The 26,283-nt window shown below is 47.5% G+C and overlaps 2 protein-coding genes across 2 annotated transcripts; one reads left to right on the top strand and one right to left on the bottom strand.

The window, feature by feature from the left end:
* Positions 1-64: 64 nt before the first annotated feature.
* alg13 (ALG13 UDP-N-acetylglucosaminyltransferase subunit) lies at positions 65-21,370 on the top strand. Its single transcript, XM_085161806.1, has 25 exons — positions 65-313; positions 908-991; positions 1,066-1,116; positions 1,192-1,238; positions 11,814-11,886; positions 11,959-12,040; positions 12,140-12,305; positions 12,497-12,560; positions 13,144-13,261; positions 13,374-13,438; positions 14,209-14,309; positions 14,383-14,468; positions 14,558-14,819; positions 15,003-15,110; positions 15,459-15,606; positions 16,067-16,238; positions 16,386-16,421; positions 16,497-16,552; positions 16,714-16,782; positions 19,155-19,281; positions 19,492-19,611; positions 19,700-19,740; positions 20,176-20,293; positions 20,553-20,660; positions 20,997-21,370. The coding sequence occupies exons 1-25, from the start codon at positions 194-196 to the stop codon at positions 21,368-21,370; spliced, it is 2,796 nt and encodes a 931-aa protein (XP_085017932.1). The 5' UTR covers positions 65-193.
* Positions 20,155-26,212, bottom strand: LOC146516013 (protein EOLA1). The gene is given in 4 exon segments (XM_085161816.1): positions 20,155-23,294; positions 23,297-23,388; positions 23,454-23,714; positions 24,362-26,212. Coding segments are annotated over 3 exon segments (471 nt in total). The 5' UTR covers positions 23,713-23,714; positions 24,362-26,212; the 3' UTR covers positions 20,155-23,174.
* Positions 26,213-26,283: the final 71 nt, after the last annotated feature.

Below are 26,283 nucleotides of genomic sequence, written 5' to 3'. Positions count from 1 at the left end.
TCAGCAACCAGTCACATAATAACACAAACATGACGTTAAACAAAAAGCAGCGCTGGTATTTCCGAGCCCGGGCCGGTCCGCGAAGGCCTCAGCAGCACCGCGAGGCTCCGCGCGCCCATCAGACCTGATTAATCCCACCTGAGCTCGCGGGCTCGCGGTTCAGTCCGTGTGCAGGTGACGGAGCGGCGGCGCGATGCAGAAAGGCCTGAAGAAGTACTTCGTGAACATGGACGAGTACCTGTGCAGCCTCGGCCTGTACCGGAAGATGGTGGCACGCGATGCGTCCAGCCTGTTCCGGGCCGTGTCCGAGCAGGTGAGCTGGGTGGCGGGAGGGAGGCGTACCGAGTACAGTTACGGTGTGAGGGACTTTCTTTAAACTCTGGGTCAAACTGGGCGAGGTCAAAGGTCACAGACGTCAGTGCACACAGTTTCATTCCGCCGCACAAAGTAGGTCTGAGAGTGTGGACCGAACCAGAACCAGGAGGGACAGCAACACGTGTCAGTGACCTGTGGCTCCTCAGAGGTTTCACCTGTCCACAGGTGTCTGTGTGAAGCTCCTCCCATCAGCTTCGCTTGTTACTCTGAGTAATCCATTACCTGTGACTCTTACCTCGTTGGGAGTGTAGTGGATTACTTTTCTCCTGCAGGAAGTGATTGTCACTCTTGTGTTTTGTTAGAGGTGCAACTTCCTGTTTCCTTCCCGCTGAGGCATTTGGCAGGTTCCCCAGGAGGACACACCTGAGCTCACCTGAGCTCTGCTGCTCAGCAGTCTGAGGTTGTCTCTAACTCGTCCCCCTGACTGTTAGTGACGGCTGTTTGTCATCTCTGAGCGGTTTCTGGGTGTGTGCGTCGGCGTGATGGCGACCCGCGAGGCTAACCTCAGAAAACTGTGTGTGTGTGTGTGTAGTTGTACTTCTCTCAGAACTACCATCAGAAGATCCGTCAGGACTGCGCTAACTTCATGAGAGCCAATAGATGCAACTTTGAGCCGGTGAGTTCAGAGTATTCTGAGTATGAGAGAAATACTCAGTTACTTTAGTGTGCTGTGTTTTCTGTCCTCTGCAGTTCGTTGAAGGCTCGTTTGAGAAATACCTGGAACGTCTGGAGGATCCAAAGGTGAATATCTCTGACCTTTGACCTTCAGCCAGCTGTTCACCTGCAGGCAGTGTGTTAACTTGTGTGTGTTTTCAGGAGACGGTGGGTCAGGTGGAGATCAAGGCTCTGTCTCAGCTGTACAGGTGAGTGATGCAGGTATGCTGTGTTTTCTTCGGTGACCTCAAAGCAGTCACAGCGTGTTTCGAAACCAGCTGACCTGAGGGGTGTGGCTACCAAACCAGAATTTTCTTTTTTTGTTTTATACCGTCCTAAATCACAATACAATTTCATTTATATAACGCCAAATCACAACAAGCAAGCACTTTGGTGACAGTGGGAAGGAAAAACTCCCTTTTAACAGGAAGAAACCTCCAGCAGAACCAGGCTCAGGGAGGGGCGGGGCCATCTGCTGTGATTGGTTGGGGTGAGAGAAGGAAGACAGGATAAAGACATGCTGTGGAAGAGAGACAGAGGCCCTTTCTCAATTCTCAAGTACGCGAGTACAGACTCGCGATTTGTACAATTAGACCGCCAGCGTACTTGATGATGTCACAGGTCCGGAGTTTTTACTGCCGTTCTTAATTTAACTGAGTAATATGTTAAGAAGCTTAACTTTAATCTCAGCAAACCGGTTTACTCAGGAACAAATAAAACACTGAAATAAACCAAACATTAACATTTAGAAGTGATCTAAGTGACTTATATATCATGTTTAACCTCAGTAGTGAAATCTCTATTAATAAAAATAGTGCACATGTACATACGTGTACATACCTTAATAAAAACAAGCAGGTGAGATGTTAGAATGCTTTTATTTTTATTTTAGTGGACACTCAATACAATAGACAGCTACTGGCGTTTGTTTAACCTGAGTAGCGAAAAGACCGCGGGGGGGTTGAAAACGATCTGCCGGGAGTCCGCTGTTCTCGCCGGCTGTAATAATCCTCGACCTCGCTGTCTGCTGTGGAGCTGGCAGGTCACAGACGTCTCCGAAAACGTCGGAGCTCGTTTGGAAATTTATGATATCTTGATAAATCGAGCAGATATTTGAAGTTTACACAGCTACATTCTCGCTTGAAAATAACTCAAAAGTTTATTTTGTGACCCAGAAAGAGTAATATTTAAAAGTTTTTAGCCCCGCTCGTCCGCCATTGCCGCGTTTGAGTTTTGGACAAAATGCAGTTAATATAGTCCGTAATGCATGTCACAAGGCTGTCGATGTCCTCTCCGTTTGGAGAGATCACCTCCCACACAGTAGATTCAAAACAGTCCTTAATAGCTTCCTCGCTCTCCTCCGACCATCTCTGGACTGTGCGGGTGGCTCCCTGCGCACTAAGGGCTCATACACAGGGACAAGGTGCACCAGGTTGTGATCAGAAACCTGGTGCATATCAACAAGTAGGTGATATGGTACTACAAGGTCATTAAGATGAGATGGGGCCTGATTATTTAAGACCTTGTATGTGAGGAGCAGGATTTTGAATTCTGGATTTAACAGGAAGCCAAAACAGGAGAAATCTGCTCTCTCTTTCTAGTCCCTGTCAGGACTCTTGCTGCAGCATTTTGGATTAGCTGAAGGCTTTTCAGGGAGTTTTTTTGGACATCCTGATAATAATGAATTACAGTCGTCCAGCCTGGAAGTAATAAATGCATGAACTAGTTTTTCAGCGTCACTCTGAGACAGGATGTCTGTGAAAGTTCTCAGTCATCCAGGTCATCGTAGTCAAAGGAGCTTGCAAAGAAAAGCGTCTGGACTTCTTTAAGTTGCTTGAAGACGTTTCACCTTCATCCGAGAGGCTTCTTCAGTTCTAAGGTCAATTGGTGGAGAGTCCCAGATATAACCCTAGTGGGAGTGTCCCCACACAGAGGGACAAAAGGACCCCCTGATGATCCTCTAATCGCCTGAGCCAAGGTGTGGAACTGGGTGTGGGTCCCAATCAGCCAGAGTTTCGGGTGATTTCATTGTGAAACCTGGCCCCACCTTATCATGCGAATTCCTGAGGTCAGACTCAGAAGTCAGCAAAGAGGCACAGAAAAGAAGATCAGACACCAGCGAGGGAGGATAAGAAGGACAGGCGCAACAACATTGTCATCCCCTATGTAGCCGGTGTATCAGAGAAACTCAGGAGGGTTTTCTCCAAGCATGACATCCCGGTGTACTTCAGACCCAGCAACACACTCAGACAAAAACTGGTTCACCCGAAAGACAAAACGCCAAAACACAGACTTAACAATGTGGTGTTTGCTGTACAGTGCAGCGAGGAATGCCCAGACCTCTACATTGGAGAGACCAAACAGCCACTTCACAAGCGCATGGCACAACACAGAAGAGCGACCTCCACAGGACAAGACTCAGCTGTCCATCTGCATCTTAAGGATAAAGGTCACTCTTTCGAGGATGCCAATGTTCACATTTTGGACAGAGAGGACAGATGGTTTGAAAGAGGAGTGAAAGAAGCCATCTATGTCCACTGTGAGCGACCATCTTTGAACAGAGGCGGTGGTTTACGACACCAACTCTCTGCCATCTATAATCCAGTTTTGAGATCCCTTCCCAGACGCCTTAAAGCCCACTCACACCCTGGGCCATCTGACCTCAGGAATTCGCATGATAAGGTGGGGCCAGGTTTCACAATGAAATCACCCGAAACTCTGGCTGATTGGGACCCACACCCAGTTCCACACCTTGGCTCAGGCGATTAGAGGATCATCAGGGGGTCCTTTTGTCCCTCTGTGGGGGGACACTCCCACTAGGGTTATATCTGGGACTCTCCACCAATTGACCTTAGAACTGAAGAAGCCTCTCGGATGAGAGGTGAAACGTCTTCAAGTAACTTAAAGAAGTCCAGACGCTTTTCTTTGCAAGCTCCTTTGACTCTGAGACAGGATATTTCTAACTTTAGAGATGTTGCACAAATGGAAGAACGCAGTCTTACATATTTGTTTAATATGTGCGTTGAAGGACATGTCCTGGTCAAAAATGACTCCAAGGTTCCTCACAGTGTTACTGGAGGCCAAGGTAATGCCATCCAGAGGAAGAATCTGCTTAGATACCATATTTCTAAGCTTTTCAGGGCCGAGTACAATAACCTCAGTTTGATCTGAATGAAGAAGCAGAAAGTTAGCGGCCATCCAGGTCTTTATGTCTTTAAGACATTCCTGCAGTTTAACTCATTGGTGTGTGTTATCTGGCTTCATGGACAGATAGAGCTGGGTGTCATCTGCATAGCAGTGTAAATGTATGCTATGTCTTCTAATGATGCTGCCTAGGGGAAGCATGTATAATGTAAACAGAATTGGTCCTAGCACTGAACCCTGTGGAACTCCATAATTAACCTCAGTGTGTGAAGAGGACTCTCCATTTACATGCACAAACTGGAGTCTATTAGATAGATATGATACAAGCCACTGCAGTGCAGTACCTGTAATACCTACAGCCTGGTTGGAGATTGGCCTGTAGTTAGCAAAGAGCTGTGTGAACAGATGACTTCTACTCAGAAAGATCAATTGGAGAAAAAGAGTCTAACTGAACTTCAATGGTACTGAAAGTAGCTGTAGATAATATTACATCGGTGAGATGATTATGGTTCATTTTTTTTCTCTAATAGTTGCTCAATAGTAGGGTTGCAAAGGGGCGGAAAATTTCCGGTAAATTTCTGAAAAGTTTCCGGTAAATTTCCATGGTAAGTTAAGCTTGGGAATTTTGGAAATATTCCATATTGGAAACTTTCCATGGAAATAATAGGAATTATGGAAATTAATGGGAATTTAGGAGAACTAACTGGGAATATATTATTTCCAAGCATAAATATAAACAGAAATCATAAGAAAACCTCCATGCAAAATGTTTTCAACAGATTTATTTGTAAGTACAGTAGAATAGAACACGTTTCAATAACTTGTTTCATGAATCTCCACAAAGTCCCATTCAAAAGGTTAAATGAAAAATGCCACTTATCCTCCAAAACGTCCCATTAAACATGCAAATCTTCCTTCAAGCAATCCTCTTTTCTCATTTTTGCTCAGTCAATAGACTCTTCCTGGACCTCATCATCACCCAACAACATGTCCACTTCCTCAGCATCCAAATCTGAGTCTTCCTCTTCAGTGTCACTTTCCAGCCTTGTTGAGGATGGCTTTGTGTCAGGCTCAAAGAGCCGTAGGTTTGCCCGAATGCCGACCAGCTTTTCCACTCTCACATTTGTGAGCCTGTTGCGAACCTTTGTGTGGGTGTTCCCAAACAGTGACCAGTTGCGCTCGGAGGCGGCTGATGATGGTGGGATTTGGAGGAGGATGGAGGCTACAGGTGCAAGGGCCTCAGATTCACATAGTCCCTTCCACCAGGTGGCTGCAGATATGTGCTGGCATGACTGCCATATTCCATCCCCTTTCCAAAGGCCTTGCTTTGTTCGATACTTTGCCAAACTGCCTAGAACTTTGCCTTTATCGAGACCCAGGTGGTCAGACATGGCCGCATAGGCACCGTTGATCTCTTCCCCAGAAAGTATGCCCTTGTCATATTTGGGGTCCAGCATGTATGCTGCTGCATGCACTGGCTTCATGCAGAACTCCCTCCGCTGTTCCAATGACTTGACCACAGCCGTTTCCTCTGCTTTCAGTAGTAGGGAAGTGGGCAGAATTGTCTGGATTTCTTCTTTGAGTTCTGCAAAAAGGCACTGGACATCTGACAAGATGGCACCATCCCCCTCTATCTTCGCTATTGCTGCTGCAATAGGTTTGAGGATTTTCTGACTGCTAGATACTCTTTCCCAGAACACATCATCCAAGATGACCTTCTTGATGTCACTGCCTACAGACTGGGATATGGCCATCTCTTGCAGACACTCCTTTCCCTCCAGAAGGCTGTCAAACATGATAACAACACCACCCCATCGCGTTATGCTGGGAAGCTTCAGTGTAGTACTCTTGTTCTTTTCCTTTTGCTTTGACAGAAATGTAGCGGAAGTTACTTGTTTGCCTTTAACATATTTCAGAACTTGCTTCGCTCTCTTATTCAGAGTGTCCATTGTTTTTAGTGCCATTATGTCTTTTAGGAGAAGATTTAGTGTATGGGCAGCACAGCCAGTAGTAGTTATATGAGGGTAGGTCTCCTCCACATGTGCCCAGGCAACCTTCATGTTGGCTGCGTTGTCAGTGACCAGTGCAAAAACCTTATCTGGTCCAAGGTCATTGATGATCACTTTTAGCTCATCTGCAATGTATTGGCCTGTGTGTCTGTTTTCCTTTGTCTACACTCTTGTAGAACACAGGCTGAGGAGTGGTGATTATGTAGTTAATAATTCCTTGTCCCCTGATATTGGACCATCCATCAGAGATGACTGAAATACAGTCAGCTTGGTCAATGGTCTGTTTCACCTTTGCTTGAACTCGACTGAACTCTTCATCCAGTAGATGAGTAGACAATGCATGTCTGGTTGGGGGAATGTATGCTGGTCAGAGAATATTCAAAAATCTCTTCCAGTACACATTGGATGTCAGCATCAGGGGTGAGCCAGTTGCATAGATTGCACGAGCAAAACACTCATCTGCGTTTTTCTGGCTAGTGTCATCCATAAAATCAAAGAATCCTCTGATGCCAGAGGGACCAGGAGCTGATGAGTGGGTATCTGACTCTGATACAGCTGAAACAGATTCATTTTCCCCTTGAGTGGAACTCCTGGCTGCTGCATGTGTTGGGCCTTGAGGAATTTTTTTGCACTTTATATTTGAATTGCATTTGTTTGTTTTTGTCAATATTATGCTAAAATATACTTTGCTCAACTATATTTAAGTTCCCTAAGAAGAGCCAACCTTCAATTTTTAAAATTCCCAGTTTATTCCCATTAATTCCCATTTATTCCCATGGAAAGTTTCCATCTTTGAAAATTCTGGGAATTTTGCAACCCTACTCAATAGCTATTCAAGTTGCAGGTTCATCATCTCTCAGATTATTTACCGTTATGTTATCATCATCATCATGTCCTACGTCGTTGATTGGAGCAGACGGCACTCACAGGGATCATTCTGTGTAGTAGAAGAGTCACATGACCTGTGAAACACCTGTTTTTACTGAGCGCGCTCAGTGCTGGAAGCAGAGTTCATAATCAGCGTGGGGATCCTGTCATCTCTGACTCGGGTGTTAAGATTTGTTGATGGAGCTAAAGCAGAGAAACGGCTAACACATGTTGAACTTTGTCCGTAGCCACACCCCTTAGGTGAGTCACTCCGAGGGGTGGAGCTTCACACTGTAAAGAGGTTTAGATTGGTTTAAACTGTTTTGCGCTTCGTGATGTTTAAATTAAAGCATTTGAAACACACTTGACCATCTCTGCTTCTCAGTGAGGTGAGAGCAGGTGAAAAGTGAACATGTTATAGACGTGTGAGGAAAAACGTGCTTAAACAGGACTGCGGGGATTGGCACTAAGGGGCCACTGTAGGGGGCGCTGTGGAGGGCAAACACGTTTACTGCTGCCAGTAATAGGAATATATCCAGGGTGCACCTAAGTGGTCCGCAGGTGCGCATTTGTTGTCAAAATAAAAAACGCGCACAAGATAAGAAGTTGCAACCCGCGTTTGCGACATAAGATTTTCTGGAGGAGGACAGACATTTGTTTAGAACTAGGTGTCGAAGAAGCCGCTTTAAGCTCCCACAGACTCACTCTGTGAGCAGTTTGCACCACTTCAGGGGAAAAATCAGCGCCATCAGATCTGATGTTTTATCTTCTCACAATATGATTTTAAACACATCTGAGGGCTCGATTGTACCTGAGGAGACACTGGACAGCTTTGTCCTGGTTAATGCTGAGAACCTTAAGAAAGTTTTCTCCACAGTGAGACCCACCACATGTCTTTTAGATCCAATCCCTTCTTCACTCTTTAAAACACTTTATGGATTTTTTGAAGCTGAGCTTTTATACATGATGAATTGCTCTCTTCAGTTGGGTGTCTTCCCTGCTGCCTTTAAAACGGCGGTGGTGAGGCCCCTTCTGAAGAAGAGCAGTTTGGATTGTAATGATTTTAATACAGACCTGTATCCAACTCACCATTTTTAAGTAAAACTTTAGAAAAACATGTTTTTACTCAGATTAATGACTTTTTGAGTGATAGACAGATCCTGGAGATATTCCAGTCTGGATTTAGGGTGAACCACAGCACAGAGACTGCTCTCCTAAAGGTTTAAATGATCTTAGATGTAACTGGGACTCCCAAAAGCTCTCAGTCCTGGTGCTACTGGATCTAAGCGCAGCCTTTGATACAGTAGACCATGCTATTCTTTTAAACAGACTGAAACACATGGTGGGCCTCTCTGGTGCTGTACACAACTGGTTCACTTCCTATCTCTCAGACAGAACTTTTATGGTGAGTATGGATACATGCTCCTCTAAGATCCATAAAATGACATGTGGTGTGCCTCAAGGGTCAGTTTTAGGCCCTGTACTTTTTAATTTGTATATGCTCCCTCTTGGCGGTGTCATCAGGAGGCATGGAGTGAACTTCCACAGTTACGCTGATGACACTCAGCTGTACATTTCCGTGTCTCCTGATGACACCAGACCAATGGATGCCCTTTTTAACTGTATTTTAGATATAAGATCTTGGATGGCAGAAAACTTTTTACAGCTTAACCAGGACAAAACTGAAGTTTTAATTGTCGGTCCTGAGGCTCAGAGAGAGAAACTCTTGTCTAAATTACAGGCATTTTCACTATGTCCTTCACTACAAGTGAAAAACCTGGGTGTTATTTTTGACTCTGAGCTTGGTTTTATCCCACATATTAAACATGTAACCAAAATTGGATTTTATCATCTAAAGAATATAGCCAGAGTCCGCCCTATTCTCTCTCGGGCCAACACGGAGATGCTGATGCATGCTTTTATTACCAGTCGCATTGATTACTGCCCTGCTCTCTGGTCTCCCCAAAAAGAATATTTCACCTTTACAACTTTTACAAAACTCTGCAGCTCGTGTGCTGACGAAGACCAGAGGGCGGGCCCACATTACACCGGTTTTAGAATCGCTGCACTGGAACCCCGTGTGTTTCAGGATCGAGTTTAAAGTTCTTTTATTGGTTTTTAAATGTCTTAATGGTCTTGGGCCTTCTTATCTCTCAGATCTGCTTTTACCATATGAACCCTCGCGGACCCTGAGGTCCTCTGGTACTGGCCTTTTGATTGTCCCTAAAGTCAGGACACATACTCACAGAGAGGCAGCTTTTCAGTGGTATGGTCCTCGTCTGTGGAACAGCCGGAGGGCCGCAGAGAACGTACATGTTTTTAAGAACAGGCTCAAGACCACCTTTTTAATTTAGCTTTCACCTAACGTTTATTTATTTTATGCTTATTTATTCTACCCTGTTATTCTATTATTAATTTAGGTTATACCTAATATTTATTGATTTTATTCTTATTCATTTTTTATCTTCTTACTCTATTTATATTTACATTTATATTTATATTTATATTGTATCCCGTTCTTATTTATCTTATTTTTTTATCCTGTATATATCCTTAATGGGTCATATCTCCAGTGTTTCCTCAGAGGGGGCTCTCTGCACCGGGGCTGTGATCGACCGTGGCTGCTGGGGCTCTGGGGGTCCTCTCAGCCTCGAGACTGCGGTCTGTGAGCGGCTCCCGGTGCAGACGGCTCCCTGTGATGGTGTTTCCTCACCTGGCTCATGTGTGCCCAGCCCAAGTTTACTCTTTAAGTGTGTGTGTGGGTGGGGAGGGTGTATGTATCCATGATCGTTCGTGTTAGAGAGTGTGGGGAGTGAGCTGGAGGGCGGGGTGGGCTGCTTTTAACCATGTAAAGCACTTTGTGCTACATTTTTGTATGAAAAGTGCTTTATAAATAAAGATTGATTGATGTGGTGCAGAATGTGCCATGAAAATCCCACTCGAGTGGACAACAACAGCCTTTTATATGGACGCAAACGCGCGCTGCAACTTATCTGCTGCGTCTTTTATTTTGACAGCAAATGTGCACCTGCACTTACAGTGGGGCAAAAAAGTATTTAGTCAGCCACCGATTGTGCAAGTTCCCCCACTTAAAATGATGACAGAGGTCAGTAATTTGCACCAGAGGTACACTTCAACTGTGAGAGACAGAATGTGAAAAAAAAATCCATGAATTCACATGGTAGGATTTGTAAAGAATTTATTCGTAAATCAGGGTGGAAAATAAGTATTTGGTCACCTCAAACAAGGAAAATCCCTGGCTCTCACAGACCTGTAACATCTTCTGTAAGAAGCTTTTCTGTCCCCCACTCGTTACCTGTATGAATGGCACCTGTTTGACCTCATCATCTGTATAAAAGACACCTGTCCACAGCCTCAACCAGTCAGACTCCAAACTCCGCCATGGCCAAGACCAAAGAGCTTTCGAAGGACACCAGGAAAAGAATTGTAGACCTGCACCAGACTGGGAAGAGTGAATCTACAATAGGCAAGCAGCTTGGTGTGAAAAAAATCAACTGTGGGAGCAATCATCAGAAAATGGAAGACATACAAGACCACTGATAATCTCCCTCGATCTGGGGCTCCACGCAAGATCTCATCCCGTGGGGTCAAAATGATCATGAGAACGGTGAGCAAAGATCCCAGAACCACACGGGGGGACCTGGTGAATGACCTGCAGAGAGCTGGGACCAAAGTAACAAAGGTCACCATCAGTAACACACTACAACGGCAGGGAATCAAATCCCGCAGTGCCAGACGTGTTCCGCTGCTGAAGCCAGTGCATGTCCAGGCCCGTCTGAAGTTTGCCAGAGAGCACATGGATGATACAGCAGAGGATTGGGAGAATGTCATGTGGTCAGATGAAACCAAAGTAGAACTTTTTGGTATAAACTCAACTCGTCGTGTTTGGAGGAAGAAGAATACTGAGTTGCATCCCAAGAACACCATACCTACTGTGAAGCATGGGGGTGGAAACATCATGCTATGGGGCTGTTTTTCTGCCAAGGGGACAGGACGACTGATCCGTGTTAAGGACAGAATGAATGGGGCCAAGTATCGTGAGATTTTGAGCCAAAACCTCCTTCCATCAGTGAGAACTTTGAAGATGAAACGAGGCTGGGTCTTCCAACATGACAATGATCCAAAACACACTGCCCGGGCAACAAAGGAGTGGCTCCGTAAGAAGCATTTGAAAGTCCTGGAGTGGCCTAGCCAGTCTCCAGACCTCAACCCCATAGAAAATCTGTGGCGGGAGTTGAAAGTCCGTGTTGCTCGGCGACAGCCCCAAAACATCACTGCTCTTGAGAAGATCTGCATGGAGGAATGGGCCAAAATACCAGCTACTGTGTGTGCAAACCTGGTAAAGACCTATAGTAAACGTTTGACCTCTGTTATTGCTAACAAAGGTTATGTTACAAAGTATTGAGTTGTATTTTTGTTATTGACCAAATACTTATTTTCCACCCTGATTTACGAATAAATTCTTTACAAATCCTACCATGTGAATTCATGGATTTTTTTTTTCACATTCTGTCTCTCACAGTTGAAGTGTACCTCTGGTGCAAATTACTGACCTCTGTCATCATTTTAAGTGGGGGAACTTGCACAATCGGTGGCTGACTAAATACTTTTTTGCCCCACTGTATGTGCTAACCCTGAATATGTCAGTATCAGTTTGAGTCTGTGGCGTGATGACATCATAAACAAGGCGTCCCTTATCACTCTGGTTCAGTACAACTCAGTCACATGACTCCGTGTGTGCAGGCGCTGCTTCCTGATCTACCGTTACCCGGGGAAACCAGCCACCATCATCTCGGAGGACGACTTTGTGGACAAGGTAAGGTCACGTGACCCTGAGGTCTGTGAGGTAATTGGCTGGTGCTGACTGTCAGTCTTCTGTGTTGCCGAGGTGACGCTGTGCTGCTCCATCAATGGTCACTATGACATTGTTTACCCAAGGAGTTACCCCGCCTCTGCCGCCCTCTGTCAGTGTGAGTGCTGCTATCTGATTGGCCGAACACAGAAAGTCTATAGCTCGTCTGCACTCAGAGTGTGTGTGTGTGTGTGTGTGCGTGTGCGTGTGCATGCAGCTCTTCTGTATGAGCTGCTTTACACTCAGGTATTTGGCTTTGAGGAGGCGGAGCTCTGCCAGGCCATGGAGGCCTTCAGGGTCGGAGGTCGTCGCTACAGAAACAGTCCATCCATGTGCAGTGATGTCGACCTTGGATATGACACACCTGAGGACCGCGGGCACAGGTAAACACATACACACCTGAGGACCGCGGGCACAGGTAAACACATACACACCTGAGGATGTTGTGGCAGAGCAGCTCTGACCTGGAATCGTGGTAACCAGGGCAACGGTGACGGACAAAATCAGAAACTGATGAAGCAACCATCGTCATGGAAACATCAGAACTGAGAGCCCATTTGTTTGTGCTCTGCAGTGAGGAGGCGGAGCCAGGCGGAGCCATCGAGGAGAAACCACGAGCTGTGACGGACGACTCAAAGGTAGGAATGCTGATAGATCCCCGATCGCCCGAGCATTGATGGATAACAACTCTAAACACTAACAGCAACAAAAGTACCAAAACCTTAAAGAAAAAATGAAACTTTAAAAACAACCACAGTGCCGAATCCTCCAGAACGTTCAGAGAAGCCATCAGGGTATTTAGAAACACGTTCTACTTCCTGTTCCTCGCCTGAGGCTCTGCAGTGGCGACCTCTGTTCTGCAGCTTTTAGTGTCTAGTTTCAGCCTGAGTTTGTTCAAAGAGTCGTCAGACGCCATCAGCAGGAGCCTGAACACGTGAACTCGTCATTGGTGAAGTAAGAAAGGTAAAAAAGAGCCAAATGATGCCAGAAGAACCCGTGACGTGCAAGTCCGTGGCATCCAATCATAACTGTTGAATTTCACTCATTAAACTGGAGCTCCGCCTTCTTGGATGATCTGTTGGTATGGTAACCTCACAGCAGCCATATTATTGGTCAGGTGAAGCTAGCAGACAGCAAACATGGAAGTTTATGGGACTGACTCACTGCTGCCTCTGCTGGACATCAGAGGAACTGCAGCTGATGTAATGTTTTTGTTTTCAGCCTCCTGCAGAAGCTCCGCCCCCCTCCAGACTGTCTCTGCCCTACAAAGTGATGAAGTCTCTGGACGGGGACGTTTACAGAAACCTGGAGTTCGATGTGTGGCAGGACACCTGCAAAGGTAACGCAGGTTTAACTCATCCAGACCAGCGTCAGGATAAAGTGATGCTGGTGAACTGAAGCTGGACACTGTACGACTGACAGCTGTGTAATCTGATTACTTCCTGTGACAGAGATGCAGAAGACTGACTACATGGTGTTTGCAGGGAGGCAGTACTTCCTGGGAGACAAGTGTCAGGTAAGAAGACGGCATCCCTGTATTACTGAAACAAGGCTCAGACACAGAGGTCAGAGTTCATTCACACCAAACCGCCTCAGGCTCTGACCTCACAGCTGCTACAGGATACAAAGGGATAGTGCCCTCTGAGTGTTGAGGTCAGAGGTCACATAAGAACTCTTTGATCGTGTCACTTTTAACCCCAGTGATGTTTACGGTGTGGATTAGTTTTTATTCTGATTTATATCGATGTGCAGAGACGGACGTCAAAGCTGTCAACATTTTACATGACGAGAAAAAAAGGAACCGCTCTCTGACCTTTGACCTCACCTGCAATAAAATAATCCACCAGTGCATCTAGGCTCACTCTCCTTTACAAACTCTTGACACTTCCTGTATTCCTTTCAAATTAAAAGCTCTCAGCATTTCACTACACAGAAGAACTTCACTTCTTAAAGAGGCTTTTATGCTGAAACATTTGAAGGAAGTAGTTTTGGAGAATGTAATTATCAAGCACGTAAACATCAAGGGGACTCTGGGTAGCGTGACCTCTGAGGCATCTCGGTATGCGTGTTGTGAGGTCACTACAGCGAGGGGTCAGAGGTCAAACTTTGATCAGCTGTTCAGGCACTGAAACGGTTACCGGCTGTGGTTACCGGCTGTGGTTACTGGCTGTAACTCTGAATGAAGCTCCAAAAACATTTGTGGTACTATAAGATAGGTGGCATTTTATTTTTGGCTCCACCCCCTAGCCACCATGTTTGTGACATCAGGTCAAACTTGTGTTTCAGGTGCGTCTGGAGCCGAAGGGCAAGTACTACAACGCCTTCATCCAGGAAGTGGGAACGCACTCATCAGCCGTCACGGTGTTCATCGAGGAACTGGGCGAGAAGTAACGCACGCACACGCACAGCAGAATCAATCCATCAGTGCCGCTGTGACATCACTCGTGTGTTTCCTCACAGACACCTGGTCCCTCTGACAGACCTCAAACCCGTGAATCCGGTTCCCGCCTGGAATGTGGCTGCGCCCTCCAGAAAAGGAGACCTCGGTGCTTTTTTTTTTCCATCCACTCCGTTTTATCCTTTTCCTGTTTACTCACCTGACTTCCTGTACGGTCTCTTCCTGTCTCTCCCTCAGACCCGGACTCTCGTGGTCAGCGGCATCACCGCCATCGCTACTTCAGGAAATCTCGTGGGATGAAGGGAACAGAGCTGCTAATCCCACCTCCTCCTTCCTATGGAGGCCCCGCCCCCTCGAGTCTGCCGCCTCGCTTCCAACCGGCGGGCCACCCCCGCCCACCCCCTCCTCCATCACCTGGAGCTATGACCTATGACCCCTATGCCCCACCTCACCATCACCATCCCCCCCCAGCCAGAACACCACGCTACGGAGCCTCAAGGTGAGACTTTACCTGAGATGCACCTGTGCAGTTTGCACTTTTCTGAAGGTGGGACCCGCCCTCCTGGTTACCTGATCGATGTCAGTGGCTCCGCCCATCAGTGAAAAATATCATGTTAATGAGGTGTGTGTGTGTGTGTGTGTGTGTGTGTGTGTGTGTGTGTGCGTAAATGTTTCTGGTCAGAAGCTCCACCCGTTTCCTGAACCGTCACCTGATTGGTACTCAGCTGACCTATTACCATCCTGGTCGCAGGTATTATCAGGACTACGAGAGCTTCACCTTCAGGTCCCGGTAAACGCACGACACGCCCACACGCACGACACGCCCACACGCACGACACGCCCGACACGCCCGAATCGTCAACAACACGCACGACATGCCCACACGCACGAATCGTCAACAACACGCACGACTCGTCGACACGCTGACTCATCGACACGCACGACATGCCAACACGCACGACACGCCAACACTGATGTAACCACCAGGAACGACCGGTCAGCTGATCTCTGAAGCAGCTCCTGTGAATCGAGTCATGTGACATGAGGCGCCGTAATCGCAGACAAAGTCACTCTGGCCTGAAACAGGATGTGATGTCAGTCGGTGGGTTTTGATTTTCTCCTCCGTGGTTTTTTTCAGGCGCAGTCGCCGTCAGCTGGCGGCGGCTCTGAACAAAGAGTGTCAGTTTGGTTTTCCCGAGGCGGTGGAGGAGCCGGCCGACCTGGACGCAGCCATCTCATACTACCAGCTCGATGGCGCCAGCGACGGCGTCTTCCCTCCGCTGCCAGTGAGTATGTGCTGGGAAAAATGCTCCGATGATGCGGCGCGTGTGTGCACGCTGAGGCAGGTGGGAGGGGCCGTGTGCTTCACGTGGTTTATGGTAAACACAATAAATGATGGTTATTGATCACTGAGGACAGGTGAGGTACGCGGCGACATCACGTGTCCCAGATATTTGTCCTCTGAGACGTCAGACTCATTTTATTGTGCGTGAGCTGAGGTCAGAGGTCACCTCCACGTGACCACAGCTATCGCCCCCTCTAGGCCATTAACAAAAACGCAGTTTTAAACTCAAACATGTCTATCTTTTATATACAGTCTTTTCTTGGTTGTTGCTGGCAGCCAATAGAAAGGGCCCTTGAGTGCGGTGACTGATGATTAGTCACAGACTTGTTGTCGTGGATGTTTGAAGGTATGAAGAGTCAGGTGTAACATTTTCAGGTCATGTTTTACCGTTTCCTACGCAGGGCCCCACTGTGGCTCCTCCCCCCTCCATTGGGGCCCCAGCCCCTCCCTCTGGCTCCTCCTATAGAGTTCAGAGAGGCTCTGGGCCCCTCTCCCCTGCCCCCCCACCCAGAAACACTCCCGTATGCTCGTCAGAGGAGGAGCAGGAGGACATAAGCACAGTGGAGGACCAGGGTGAGGACGCCACTGCTCGCTTCAGACTTTCACTTCCTTCCCCTTAGTAACCTTTCACAGTAAAAGTCTAATGAGAGGCTTTTACTGTGAAAACTCATCAGAAACTGACTGTGTGTGTGTGTGTGTGTGTGTGCCTCCCACATGCAGCCGAGTACACGGAGGACTTCATCTACAGTTCACAGGGTGAGTAACGTGATGCCGCCGTGACACGCCTCCCTGCAGCAGCCATGTTGGTGACTCTGTCTCACACTATTTCAGATCAGAGTTTCCAGACATCCGGAGTTTACAGCGCCACTGAGACCTCCACCAATCAGGTAAAACCTCTGCCTCTGTCTGCTGTTAGTGTGATGCAGGTCAGCATAATGTTGCACATGAAAACATGAAAACTCCGCCCGTGGTTTGAAATTCGCACGTGTGAAGAGGTCATGTGACCCCATGAAGCTGTAATCGGTCTGTTTTTATTTTATTTTGAAAGGATGAGCAGGAAGGAGGCGTGGCTGACTCTCCCACAAGATCAGACGTGAACTTCAGCTACAGCCAGCAGGTACGTCCCGCAGCGTAGCTTGAAGGTGACATCATCGCGTGTGTGACGGCGGTGTCAGGGTAGCTCAGTGGTTGGCTGCTGCCTCGCAGTCTGAGCGTCTCGTTTCAGACCCGGGGAAGTTCAACTTCAAACCATTCCAACTCAAACGTGGCACACGTCAGGACCGTCCCCTTAGCCCATTGTTATTTGATCTAGCTACTGAATCTTTAGCTTTTTCAAAGCAGTAAACTTGTCCAGGGCACACAAAGAGGTCAAACTGAACAGTCTCTCTCTATGCTGACGATTTATTGCTTTTTATCTCAAATGCACATGCACCGTCCATAGTGTCTCTACTCACGTGTTTCAGTCAAGTCTGTGGTTATAAATTAAATCTGTCCAAAAGCGAACAAATGAAGAAGCGTTTCTAATAGATTTGTCGGGTCAAGTGGTCAAGGAGCCGTTCACCTACCTGGTATTACAATTACAAGAAAGTATAAACAACTTCTCAAAGCCGACTTTTTTACACTGAAGAATGTCAAACAAAGCCTTCAACAGTGGTCACCCCTGAACACAGCTGTGGTCGGATGAATTAATTCAGTTAAAATGAAGATCCTTCCTAAATTCTTATATTTCCATCTTTACCAGTCTTCATCCCCAAGTCTTTCTTTACAACTCTACACTTGATAATCTCCTGTTGTATTTGGAAGGGTAAACGACCTGGAGTAGCTGAGGTGCATTTACAGAAACCTAAGATTGACAGGGCATTCCCCAACTTCCGCTTTTACTCTTGGGCTGCCAACATTCGGCCCCTGACCTACTGGTTCAGTCTGGGGAGGGTGTGCGCCCCACCAGCTGGCTGGCAATGGAGTCAGGCTCAACTCGGGGAATTTCTCTGGCCTCCTTTCTGGGTTCTTCTCTTCCTTCATCCATTGACAACTTTACATCTAATCCAATAATTCGGCACTCCCTCAGGGTTTGGGCGCTGTTCAGGAGACATTTCAGTCTTAATTATTTTCCCTTCAAAGCCCCATCCTTACAAACCACCTATTCCTCCCCCCAGCTTTGGACAACTTGTTCCAGGTCTGGTTCAGAGCAGGTATTATTTACTTTAAAGATCTCTTTATACACAAACTATCATCATTCGATCAGCTGGCAGGAAAATACATCTTCCCAAAACTCTTTTAGATATTTACAAAGCAGACATTTTTTGCAATCCCACCTCTCAAATTTTCCAGAAGCTCCAGCTGCTAACTTACTGGACGAGCTCCTTAATTTGCAACTATCAGGCAAAGCTGTAATAAACTGTGCAGTGTAACCCCAGCTCCCATTGTGGGCCTCAAGTCCACATGGGAGAAGGAGTTGGGTGTGTCTGGGACTCGCGCCGTCCGTCTGGGACTCACTCTGCGCCGTCCGTCTGGGACTCACTCTGCGCCGTCGTCTGGACTCACTCTGCGCCGTCCGTCTGGGACTCACTCTGCGCCGTCCGTGACTCACGCCGCGCCCGTCATTCCCTGTTACAATTCCAAGTAGTCCACAGGGCCCACTTATCTAAATCCAAACTAGCTAAGCTTTGTCCCAGTTTAGACCCTCGCTGCAACAGGTGCGGGTCTGATGATGCCAGTCTAACCCACATGGTTTGGACCTGCCCTGGCAAATTTTTGGGAGGAGGTTTCCTGCACTTCGAACAAGGCTACCGGCCTGAAACTAGCTCTCAACCCCCTACATGCTCTCTTTGGTACAGCGGGAGAGGATGATTAGTATATTCCCAGAGCAAAGCGCAGGCTGCTGTCCTTTGGTTCCCTCTTGGCTAGGCGTGCCATTTTGATGAGGTGGAAGGCTGCTGCCCCGCCCTCCCATGTTCGGTGGCTTGCTGATCTCATGTCGTGTCTCAGTCTGGAAAAGATCCACTGCTCCATCCAGAACCAAAAGGGCACATTCGATAAAATTTGGGGTTCTGGAAAACGTCTCTAAACTTCAACTTAAGGATGTTCCAGCTGACTAACGGATCTGATGTCTGTCTGTGTTAACGGGAAAGCTCAGTGATGTTGCAGCTAACTTCTGTGTGGTTCTTGTGGCCAGGCTTAGTTAATATCATAATCCCTCTGGCTTTGGTTATTTTGTTTTCTTTTTGTTGCTTGTTTGGTAAATAAGAGAGGAAAACAATGTTCTAACATGAGAAGTTCTGTTTTGTATTCATTGTAAACAGTTTGTTGTCCATCTTGTCTTTCTTTGTAAACTATATCCATAAAAAGGGGGAAAAGAAAACGCTTGGCGGGTTCTGTGTGTACGAGCAGAATCGCTGAAAACAAATTGAGATCATCAGAATCCTGATGTGCTGCCCCCTGTGGCTGCCTGCAGAGCTGCAGGTGTTCGCTCACTGCTGTGTGTTTCAGGTAGTGAAGCCGCTGTCAGTCATCTGCTCGTCTCCATCTTCCTCTTCCTCCTCACCCTCCTCTTCCTCATCACGGCTACCAGCAGCTGCTCACCTGCCGTCAGCCACACACGTGCAGACACGCTCAGGTAAGCAAACACTGCCCACCTCAGTTACCTCTGTCAGAGCTCTGCCCTGTTTAAGGCCCGAACCCGCTTTAATTGGCTCTGATTGGCTGCACCTCTAAACAGGAAGTCTGAATATCAGGGGGAGGGACTTCTGTCACCTCTGAGAGCTTGTCTGGCAGTCTCATTGGTTCTCAGTAGGTTACCTTACACTAACACATTCTCTGGTTCCAGTTGCCATGACGATCCCAGCTGCTTCTTCCTGGTTGGTTAATGAGATGGGTGAGCCTCTCTGCACTGTGGTAGCCCCGCCCCCTTATTCATATGACCCTAATGGAAGTGATTTACCAAGAGGTCAGAGGTCAAAAGCTTGTGTTTACAGTTTGTATCCATATGGATCAGTTTGATTTATGTGTGTGTGTGTGTGTGTGCGTGTGTGTAGACTGCAGAGTCCTCCAGTATTACTTCAACTTGGGCGTCCAGGTAAGAGACACCTGAACAGTAAACGCAGTCTTTGAAGCGGCGCTGACAGGTGAAGGTGAGACGCCTGAATGACCTCGCGGAGCATCACAGGATGTTGATTCTGACAGTTTCAGTGGGAGAAACCTTTCGTTATCATCCTATAAACAGGACATAATGACTGAAACTAGCTCAGCTCCTCCACTGGCAGATCTGTTTTAGCAGAAGTCTGAGTGCACCTGAGTCACTTGCAGGTGTGGTAAACGTCTTTCTGATCACCTGGGTCCTGTGGAGGTCATGTGACTGGCGTTCCTCTCCTTTAACCTGCGGCTGCCGTTTCAAAGAGACACACGTTTCCTTCAGGTTCTTTGAATGTTTATAGATGATTCTGCAGGTGTTTCAGGTGATGACATGATGCTGTGAGTCATGTGACTGTCATGTGACCATCTGTCTCCTCAGTGGTACCATCAGAGCTGCTGGCAGCAACAGCAGCAGGTGTATCCCGCCTCCTCACCTGAGACTGCCTACCCCTACCAGCCCTACACGCCCTACCTGGGCCAGGAGTCCCCTCTGCACGGTAAGAGCGATCGGTTCCAGCAGGTGGTGCTGCACTTCCTCCACCTGTATACAAAAGATGCAAGTTTCATCTTCTAGCTGAGCCTCACTTCCGTCGCGAAGCCTTTCACAATAAAACAGTGCGATCAGGTAGGGGGCAGCTGTGGGGAACACATGACTAACAGGAAGATGTGTGCAGTCATTACAGCATGGATGGTCCCTCAGGTGTTTTCATTTAAGCTCCACCCCCTTTACTGTGACCTCCCATCTTCCGTCCCCAGCTGCCTCCCAGCCGTTCTCTGAGACCGGGCGGATCTCCCATCAGCCCGCCAGCTCCTACCCAGAATCCTCCAGGTCTGCAGATGGACAGACAGAGGGACACAACGGCGGTCAGTACTAGTGACACACCTTTACCTTTGGAGTGCACACGCTGCTAAAACAGGAAGTGTTTGTCGATAAAACAGTGTAGAAGTACCGGAGGTCAGCAGGTCTGTTGGTGAAGCTTTACAGCTGCATAACGGTGAGAGTGGCGTGATGAGAAGGGAGGGGTGGGGCAAACAGGCGTGGCAACAGACAGGAAGTGTGGTGCAGTAATTCTGGAGTAAGGTGCAGTGTAAATGAAGGATGTTGGTCATTGGTCAGGTCACATGATTCATGTGCCTCCACATTAAAACCCAAATAAACGAATTTACTTTGAAAATAAAGGATGTGGTTTGTCTCCTCAGCTGTCTCCATGGAAAGCTCCTCCTCCATCAGTCCTACTCCTCCAGGCTCCGCCCCCTCCTCTGCTCTCCTCTACCCAGATCAGTCGCCCCTCCCTCCTCCTCTCCCACTGCTCCACCTGCCATATGAAGCTCCACCCCCAAGCACCTACCTGACTACAGCCCCTGCACCTCCTCTTCCACATCCCGCCCACCACCCTCACCACTCTTCCTACCACCCGTGCCTCCCTTCCTCTGTCCACTGGGGGCCAATATCGACTGGAGGCCACGCCCCACGACTCTACTGCCCTGCCCCCAACCCTTCTCACGTTGTTGGGTACATTGCTGCCCCGCCCCCTCACCACACAGCCACACACTACATCCCACCCACTATGTAACGTGCATATTAGCTCAAAGCTAAAACCCTTTTGTTTTGAATTAGTGGTAATAATGGTAACATTATGGTAACATTATTATGAACACTTTTCCTGCAGCAAGACTTTCAAAATAAAGCAGAAAAATTTAAGTTAGGATTTAAAGGTTGGCTGGATGTTAAATAGTGAGCGTTCCTTTTTGCTGTTGGTTAAATTCATGTTGACAGCCAATATGAGGTGGTGGGTGTGACCAGTCCCTATTGGTGGAGGGATCTCTTTGTGTTGATGTTTTGTTGTTTTGGGTGAATAAAGTTTGTTTCACCAGCAGATGGCGTTTTTGCTTCATCAGGTCACATGACTATTGTCCAGTTAACAGTCCCAAACATCAACTTCCTGTTTTTTATGCTTTGAGCAAACAGGAAGTAAAATAATAAAGCCAGAAAGGTGCGATTCTCCACAGGGCGTGAGAGGCGGGGATCAGAGGGGAGTTAGAGATGATAGGTCGTCGTGTCTGGCGAGGGGGCGGCGCCTCAGTGTGTCAGTTTGAGCTCTCACCTGTGCAGGTTAGGGGTGAGTGTGATTCATAGCAGCAGAAAATTTGAGAGCTTTGGAGGCTGACTCTGATTTTCTGTTTCCATGGGAACTAAAATCAATAAAGGCATTTTTTTTCCAGCTGCTGTGACCCTGAAGTTCAGTAAGTAATCTGATTACACTGAGACACAGGTTGATGGATGGTTGAACGACTACTTTGTCCAGACCTGTGATGAGCAGCGAAGCCTGAGACGACCCCCCCCCCCCCCCCCACTGAGTCGCCTGTCGTCATTTTTAAACCTTTATTGGCACAGGAAGTGGTGTCACAGCAGAGTTAAACGGCAGCGAGCAGTCAAGAACAGAAACGCGGTGATGGAGGGACGTCCCTCAGCCCAGGAACTCTTTACCTGGATTTGCTTATGGTGACATCATCATTCGGGATGATCCACCGCCGCTTGTTTCACAGAGAAAAGCGCCACAGGTTGTATGAAAATCTGCAGATGGCGTGTTGACTCAGCCTGATACATGTTTAAATTATACTGTGTGTATTGATCACTGTGGTTTTTACAGATCTGATTGGTTAACGGGTGCTGGTGTCATACCTGCTGATAAGTTACCATGGTAACTTTTGATAGGAAGCACCTTCAGAAAAGCCTGAGTTAAGTGCAGTTACCTGGATTAGAGGTCTGTTTGTTTGCTTATTTGTTTTGTTGATGGAACCATGAATTCTGCAGTTTACCATCCTGACGGCTTCGTGCTCTAAAACCCTCCAGTGTGACTGAATTACAACAATTCTGCACAGATTGTTTTCTAAAAGAGCGAGAGAACAATGAGCAGAACAGCAAGCATAGCAAAATATTACCTTTTAATTTCAGTGTAACATGCAGCCACCTGTGGCAACAGTTGCCGTTTCAACCCCCACACATCAACAAAATTAAACATTCAGTGAGTAGGACGAGTCTAAGGAGTGACATGCATTCGCTTATTTTGCAGCAGAAATCTGGGATTAGACTGGTTCCATCATTTCAAAGAAACAAAGAACTGGACAGGTTGGACTTTCATCGAGCTGCCTGAAGCCTCTGGTGCTCCGGGACGACGGCCCCAGGAGCTCAGATCATTGGTCTGACCCCCACCCCACCCTCCGAGATGGAAGACCTCGCTGACCCCAAAAATCAGGTGTGCTGATGACATCACAGTGACCTGATCTGAGGTCAGCGCCATCGCTCTGATCATAGACCAAAGTACTATGACAGAAGTCGCTCCAGCATCGGTGCTCGGGTAGGTTACGTATGTGTTGTCACGGTAACAGTTTTGCTGGGATCTCTATGGTCCAGAGGTCGCGACCTCCCGGAGCTCTCAGTGGGGCCTTCAGCCAGCGAGGGTTGGACAGGTTAGTCAGGTGCTTCTCCTGCAGCAGTCCTGGAGCAGTCCGGCCGACTGCTCCAGGCACTGTAGGTCCTTCCCCTGGAGGGAGGCGGGGCAAAGCCAGGTCCGGCCCACATCCACCAATCCTAAAGGAGACCACAGGGTTCGTTCAGGGATGTGTAAATGTGGCAGAGTAAGTAGTGATTCTAACCTGCCACCACGCCGCGGCCGAACCGCTCCCCGGACTCCAGAAGCGCCTCGATCTGAGCGCCGTCCATCCCCAGCAGGCCGCTTAGCACCGCCCTCCACTCCGACCCCTCCCAGTCACGCTGAGCCACGTGGACCGCCAGCGTCTGGTTCTCCAGTGGAGCGAGCAGCGGCCTCCAGCGGCTCTCCACCGTCTTTACCCCGTCCAGAACCAGGCCGGCATACGGCTGCCGGAACGACAGGCACGGCACCTGCACCGCCATGTCTGCAAAACAAGCGCACCCAAACAGGACGCACTTTTCAGACGTATGAAACATTTTCAGGTTTTTTTTAGCCCCTTTTGCATTAGTGCCTGCTCGAGCCACAACTCGACTCCACTGGGTTTCCACTATAACCAGTACCATCTAATATAGGTGCTCGTTGTTATAGCAACGTGTAATCTTAATTAAAATGTGACACGAATGCGGGGGCGTTGTTTCTTGGAGCAAACCGTCACACAATAATTCCAGCATAAATTTAAGTAGATAGGACGGGTCGCCACTTCATTTTGTGTTGTTCACATGCGCAGAAACAACAGGTAGGATGGTTTGTGAAGTCGGATGGATTCCCAGAACACATTTCTCTCGTTTTTTGTGAAGTAGACGTTCTCATGACCTATCGAGTGACGCCACTGACCAGCCAATCAGTGGCATGCAGTCCGATGACGTCATAGTTTAATACCTGCTCGGATCGCGAACAGGTACTAAAACAATACCAGGAACTGTGACCGAATGTAAAACCCTGAAAGCCGAGCAGGTACAAATGGGAAAGGGGCTGCAGTGCAACGTGAGGCGGTTCCGGGCGGTAACTGGAGCTGAGCCGCTGGTTCCGCCTTCACCACAAAGGTCTCTCCGTACAGCAGCAGAGACTCACTCGAGCAGGAAGCCGCTGGTTAGCAGAGAGTTGGTCGCTTCTTCTCGGCTGTGTGTGTGTTTGTCGGTGACGGCGTGACCTTTAACCCGGCGGTACTCAAACAGAAATGCCGCTCCGCTCCCGCTGATTTTTCTCACTTCCGCTCTGGCGGCTGCTCTTCTTCTCTGTGGGAAATAACTGCAGTACTGGACTCTACTGCCCCCACAGGAAGAACTGAGACGAGTATATAAATGGATGAATGTAAATTTGACTCTTCCTCATTATCAAAGCTTTGTATTAAAACTTTATTTAACAGTACAAAAACATTCCTCTGTCTCGATGCATGCCCGATGATCCAGGTAAGGCTGAAATGACGAAGCAGATCCACCAATGAAAACTCGGCGTCCAGGTGAACAGAATCAAAAGTGTGAAAAGGTGTACACTGCACCCGTTTTAAACAACACACCTGATGTCATCATCAGGCTGAAACCAGCGTCGCTCGCTGTAACGATGACTTCAGCAGAAACTGTGGGCGTGTTCCTCACTGAGATACGTGACCATGATCGGAGCTGTTCCACCTCTCCAAACTCCAAGGAAAGGAGCTTCAGTGCTCCCTTTAGAGTAGGATACACCAAAGCATCCTTGATGAAAGGAGAGGAGAAAACACCATCCCATAATTCACAGCGACGGACCATCCGACCATTCATGAAAAACATAACCAAAGCAGAGCAGATCATGTAAACGTTCATCATAACGTTCCATTTTCCATTTCAGCCATAAGCTGCTGATGTATTTCTAGTTTTATCAGCAGCTGAACCCTGAACGTCACACTGCTGGAATACAAACTACTTCCTGTTGAGTTGTTCCTGCATGAAGAGCGTTCATTAGTAATGACCTTTGTTGTGTTACAGTCTGTTTACTTCAGGTCAGCTGGGATCAGTGATGATGGAGGAATTTTACAGGGAACGACCTCCACAGCAGGAAGATATAAGAACATGGTATGGATTTCATTTTATAGTTGTAATTTATATACAGAGATGCAGCCAGTTGGCTTCAGTAAGAATCAGGAGAGAGAATATGTGACTCAAAAACACAGAAGAGCTTACTAACCAAAGTAATGCAGTGTGAGCTCATGTTCAGGAGAATCAGGCTGATAGAAGAAATACCTCTGAGCACCGTGCAAAGGTCTCAGGATCAGGACTCGGGTGGAGCTCCGATTTATCCCGAGGAGAGCTGCATCATTACAAACTGAACTCTGTTACTATGGTTACTGTGGCACACGCATGAATGTGTGCAGCACTTCTTAGTTTGAATAGCACAGTGCAATATTGAGACATTAATGTGACGCACTGGCAGATTTCGTGCAGTTTGCAGTAAACTGTGTGTGACAGAGGCGACATTTAAAATTCTCTCCTGGCAGTGAAACAAACACGTGCATAAGGCCCAAAGTGCTGCTGCTCACAGCTGTCAGCACAGACTCTGTCTCTGTGACGGCAGTAAATCGGACCCTAAATGTTCCTCGGCTTTAAGATTCCCGCCTCTGTGGTGCAGGATATTTACACAGGCTGTTCTCGTTCATATGACCTCCACCAAACAACAGAGCACGCTGAGACAGAGTACGATGCGTGTTTGTAGTCCGTCTGCTCGTTGTAGTTTCAACACGGCGGACATCCTCACACCGTCAAGGAGAGAGAGTGACGTCGTTCCACTTCTCTTTTCCTAAGTCCTCAGCAGGAGGTGAGGAAAGGAGACAGAGGTATGGTGAGGTAACGCATTCCTGCTGTATTTTACTTGCATATTTGAAAGAGTGAACGTAAACACAAATATTGTTATTTTATATGCAGGAAATAGGTTTAAATGTTAAACACATTTCAAGTCAAAGACCGTTGCATATAATGTAATTTTTCCTTGATCCACAAAGTTAAAAGATTAAAACTAATAAA

The sequence above is a fragment of the Neolamprologus multifasciatus genome, chromosome 6 (genome assembly GCF_963576455.1).
Source record: "Neolamprologus multifasciatus chromosome 6, fNeoMul1.2, whole genome shotgun sequence".
Classification (NCBI taxonomy): Eukaryota; Metazoa; Chordata; class Actinopteri; order Cichliformes; family Cichlidae; genus Neolamprologus; species Neolamprologus multifasciatus.
Note: the sequence above shows the minus strand (reverse complement) of the source record. Positions and strands in the feature narration are given on the sequence as shown.

Bases quoted from the DNA above. Each gene is read 5' to 3' on its own strand.
- alg13 (XM_085161806.1), top strand. From the start codon at position 194: ATGCAGAAAGGCCTGAAGAAGTACTTCGTGAACATGGACGAGTACCTG. The intron at 13,262-13,373 runs GTAACGCAGGTT...TTCCTGTGACAG, and splicing joins GTGGCAGGACACCTGCAAAG to AGATGCAGAAGACTGACTAC. The intron at 19,612-19,699 runs GTCAGAGGTCAA...GCGTGTGTGTAG, and splicing joins TGGAAGTGATTTACCAAGAG to ACTGCAGAGTCCTCCAGTAT.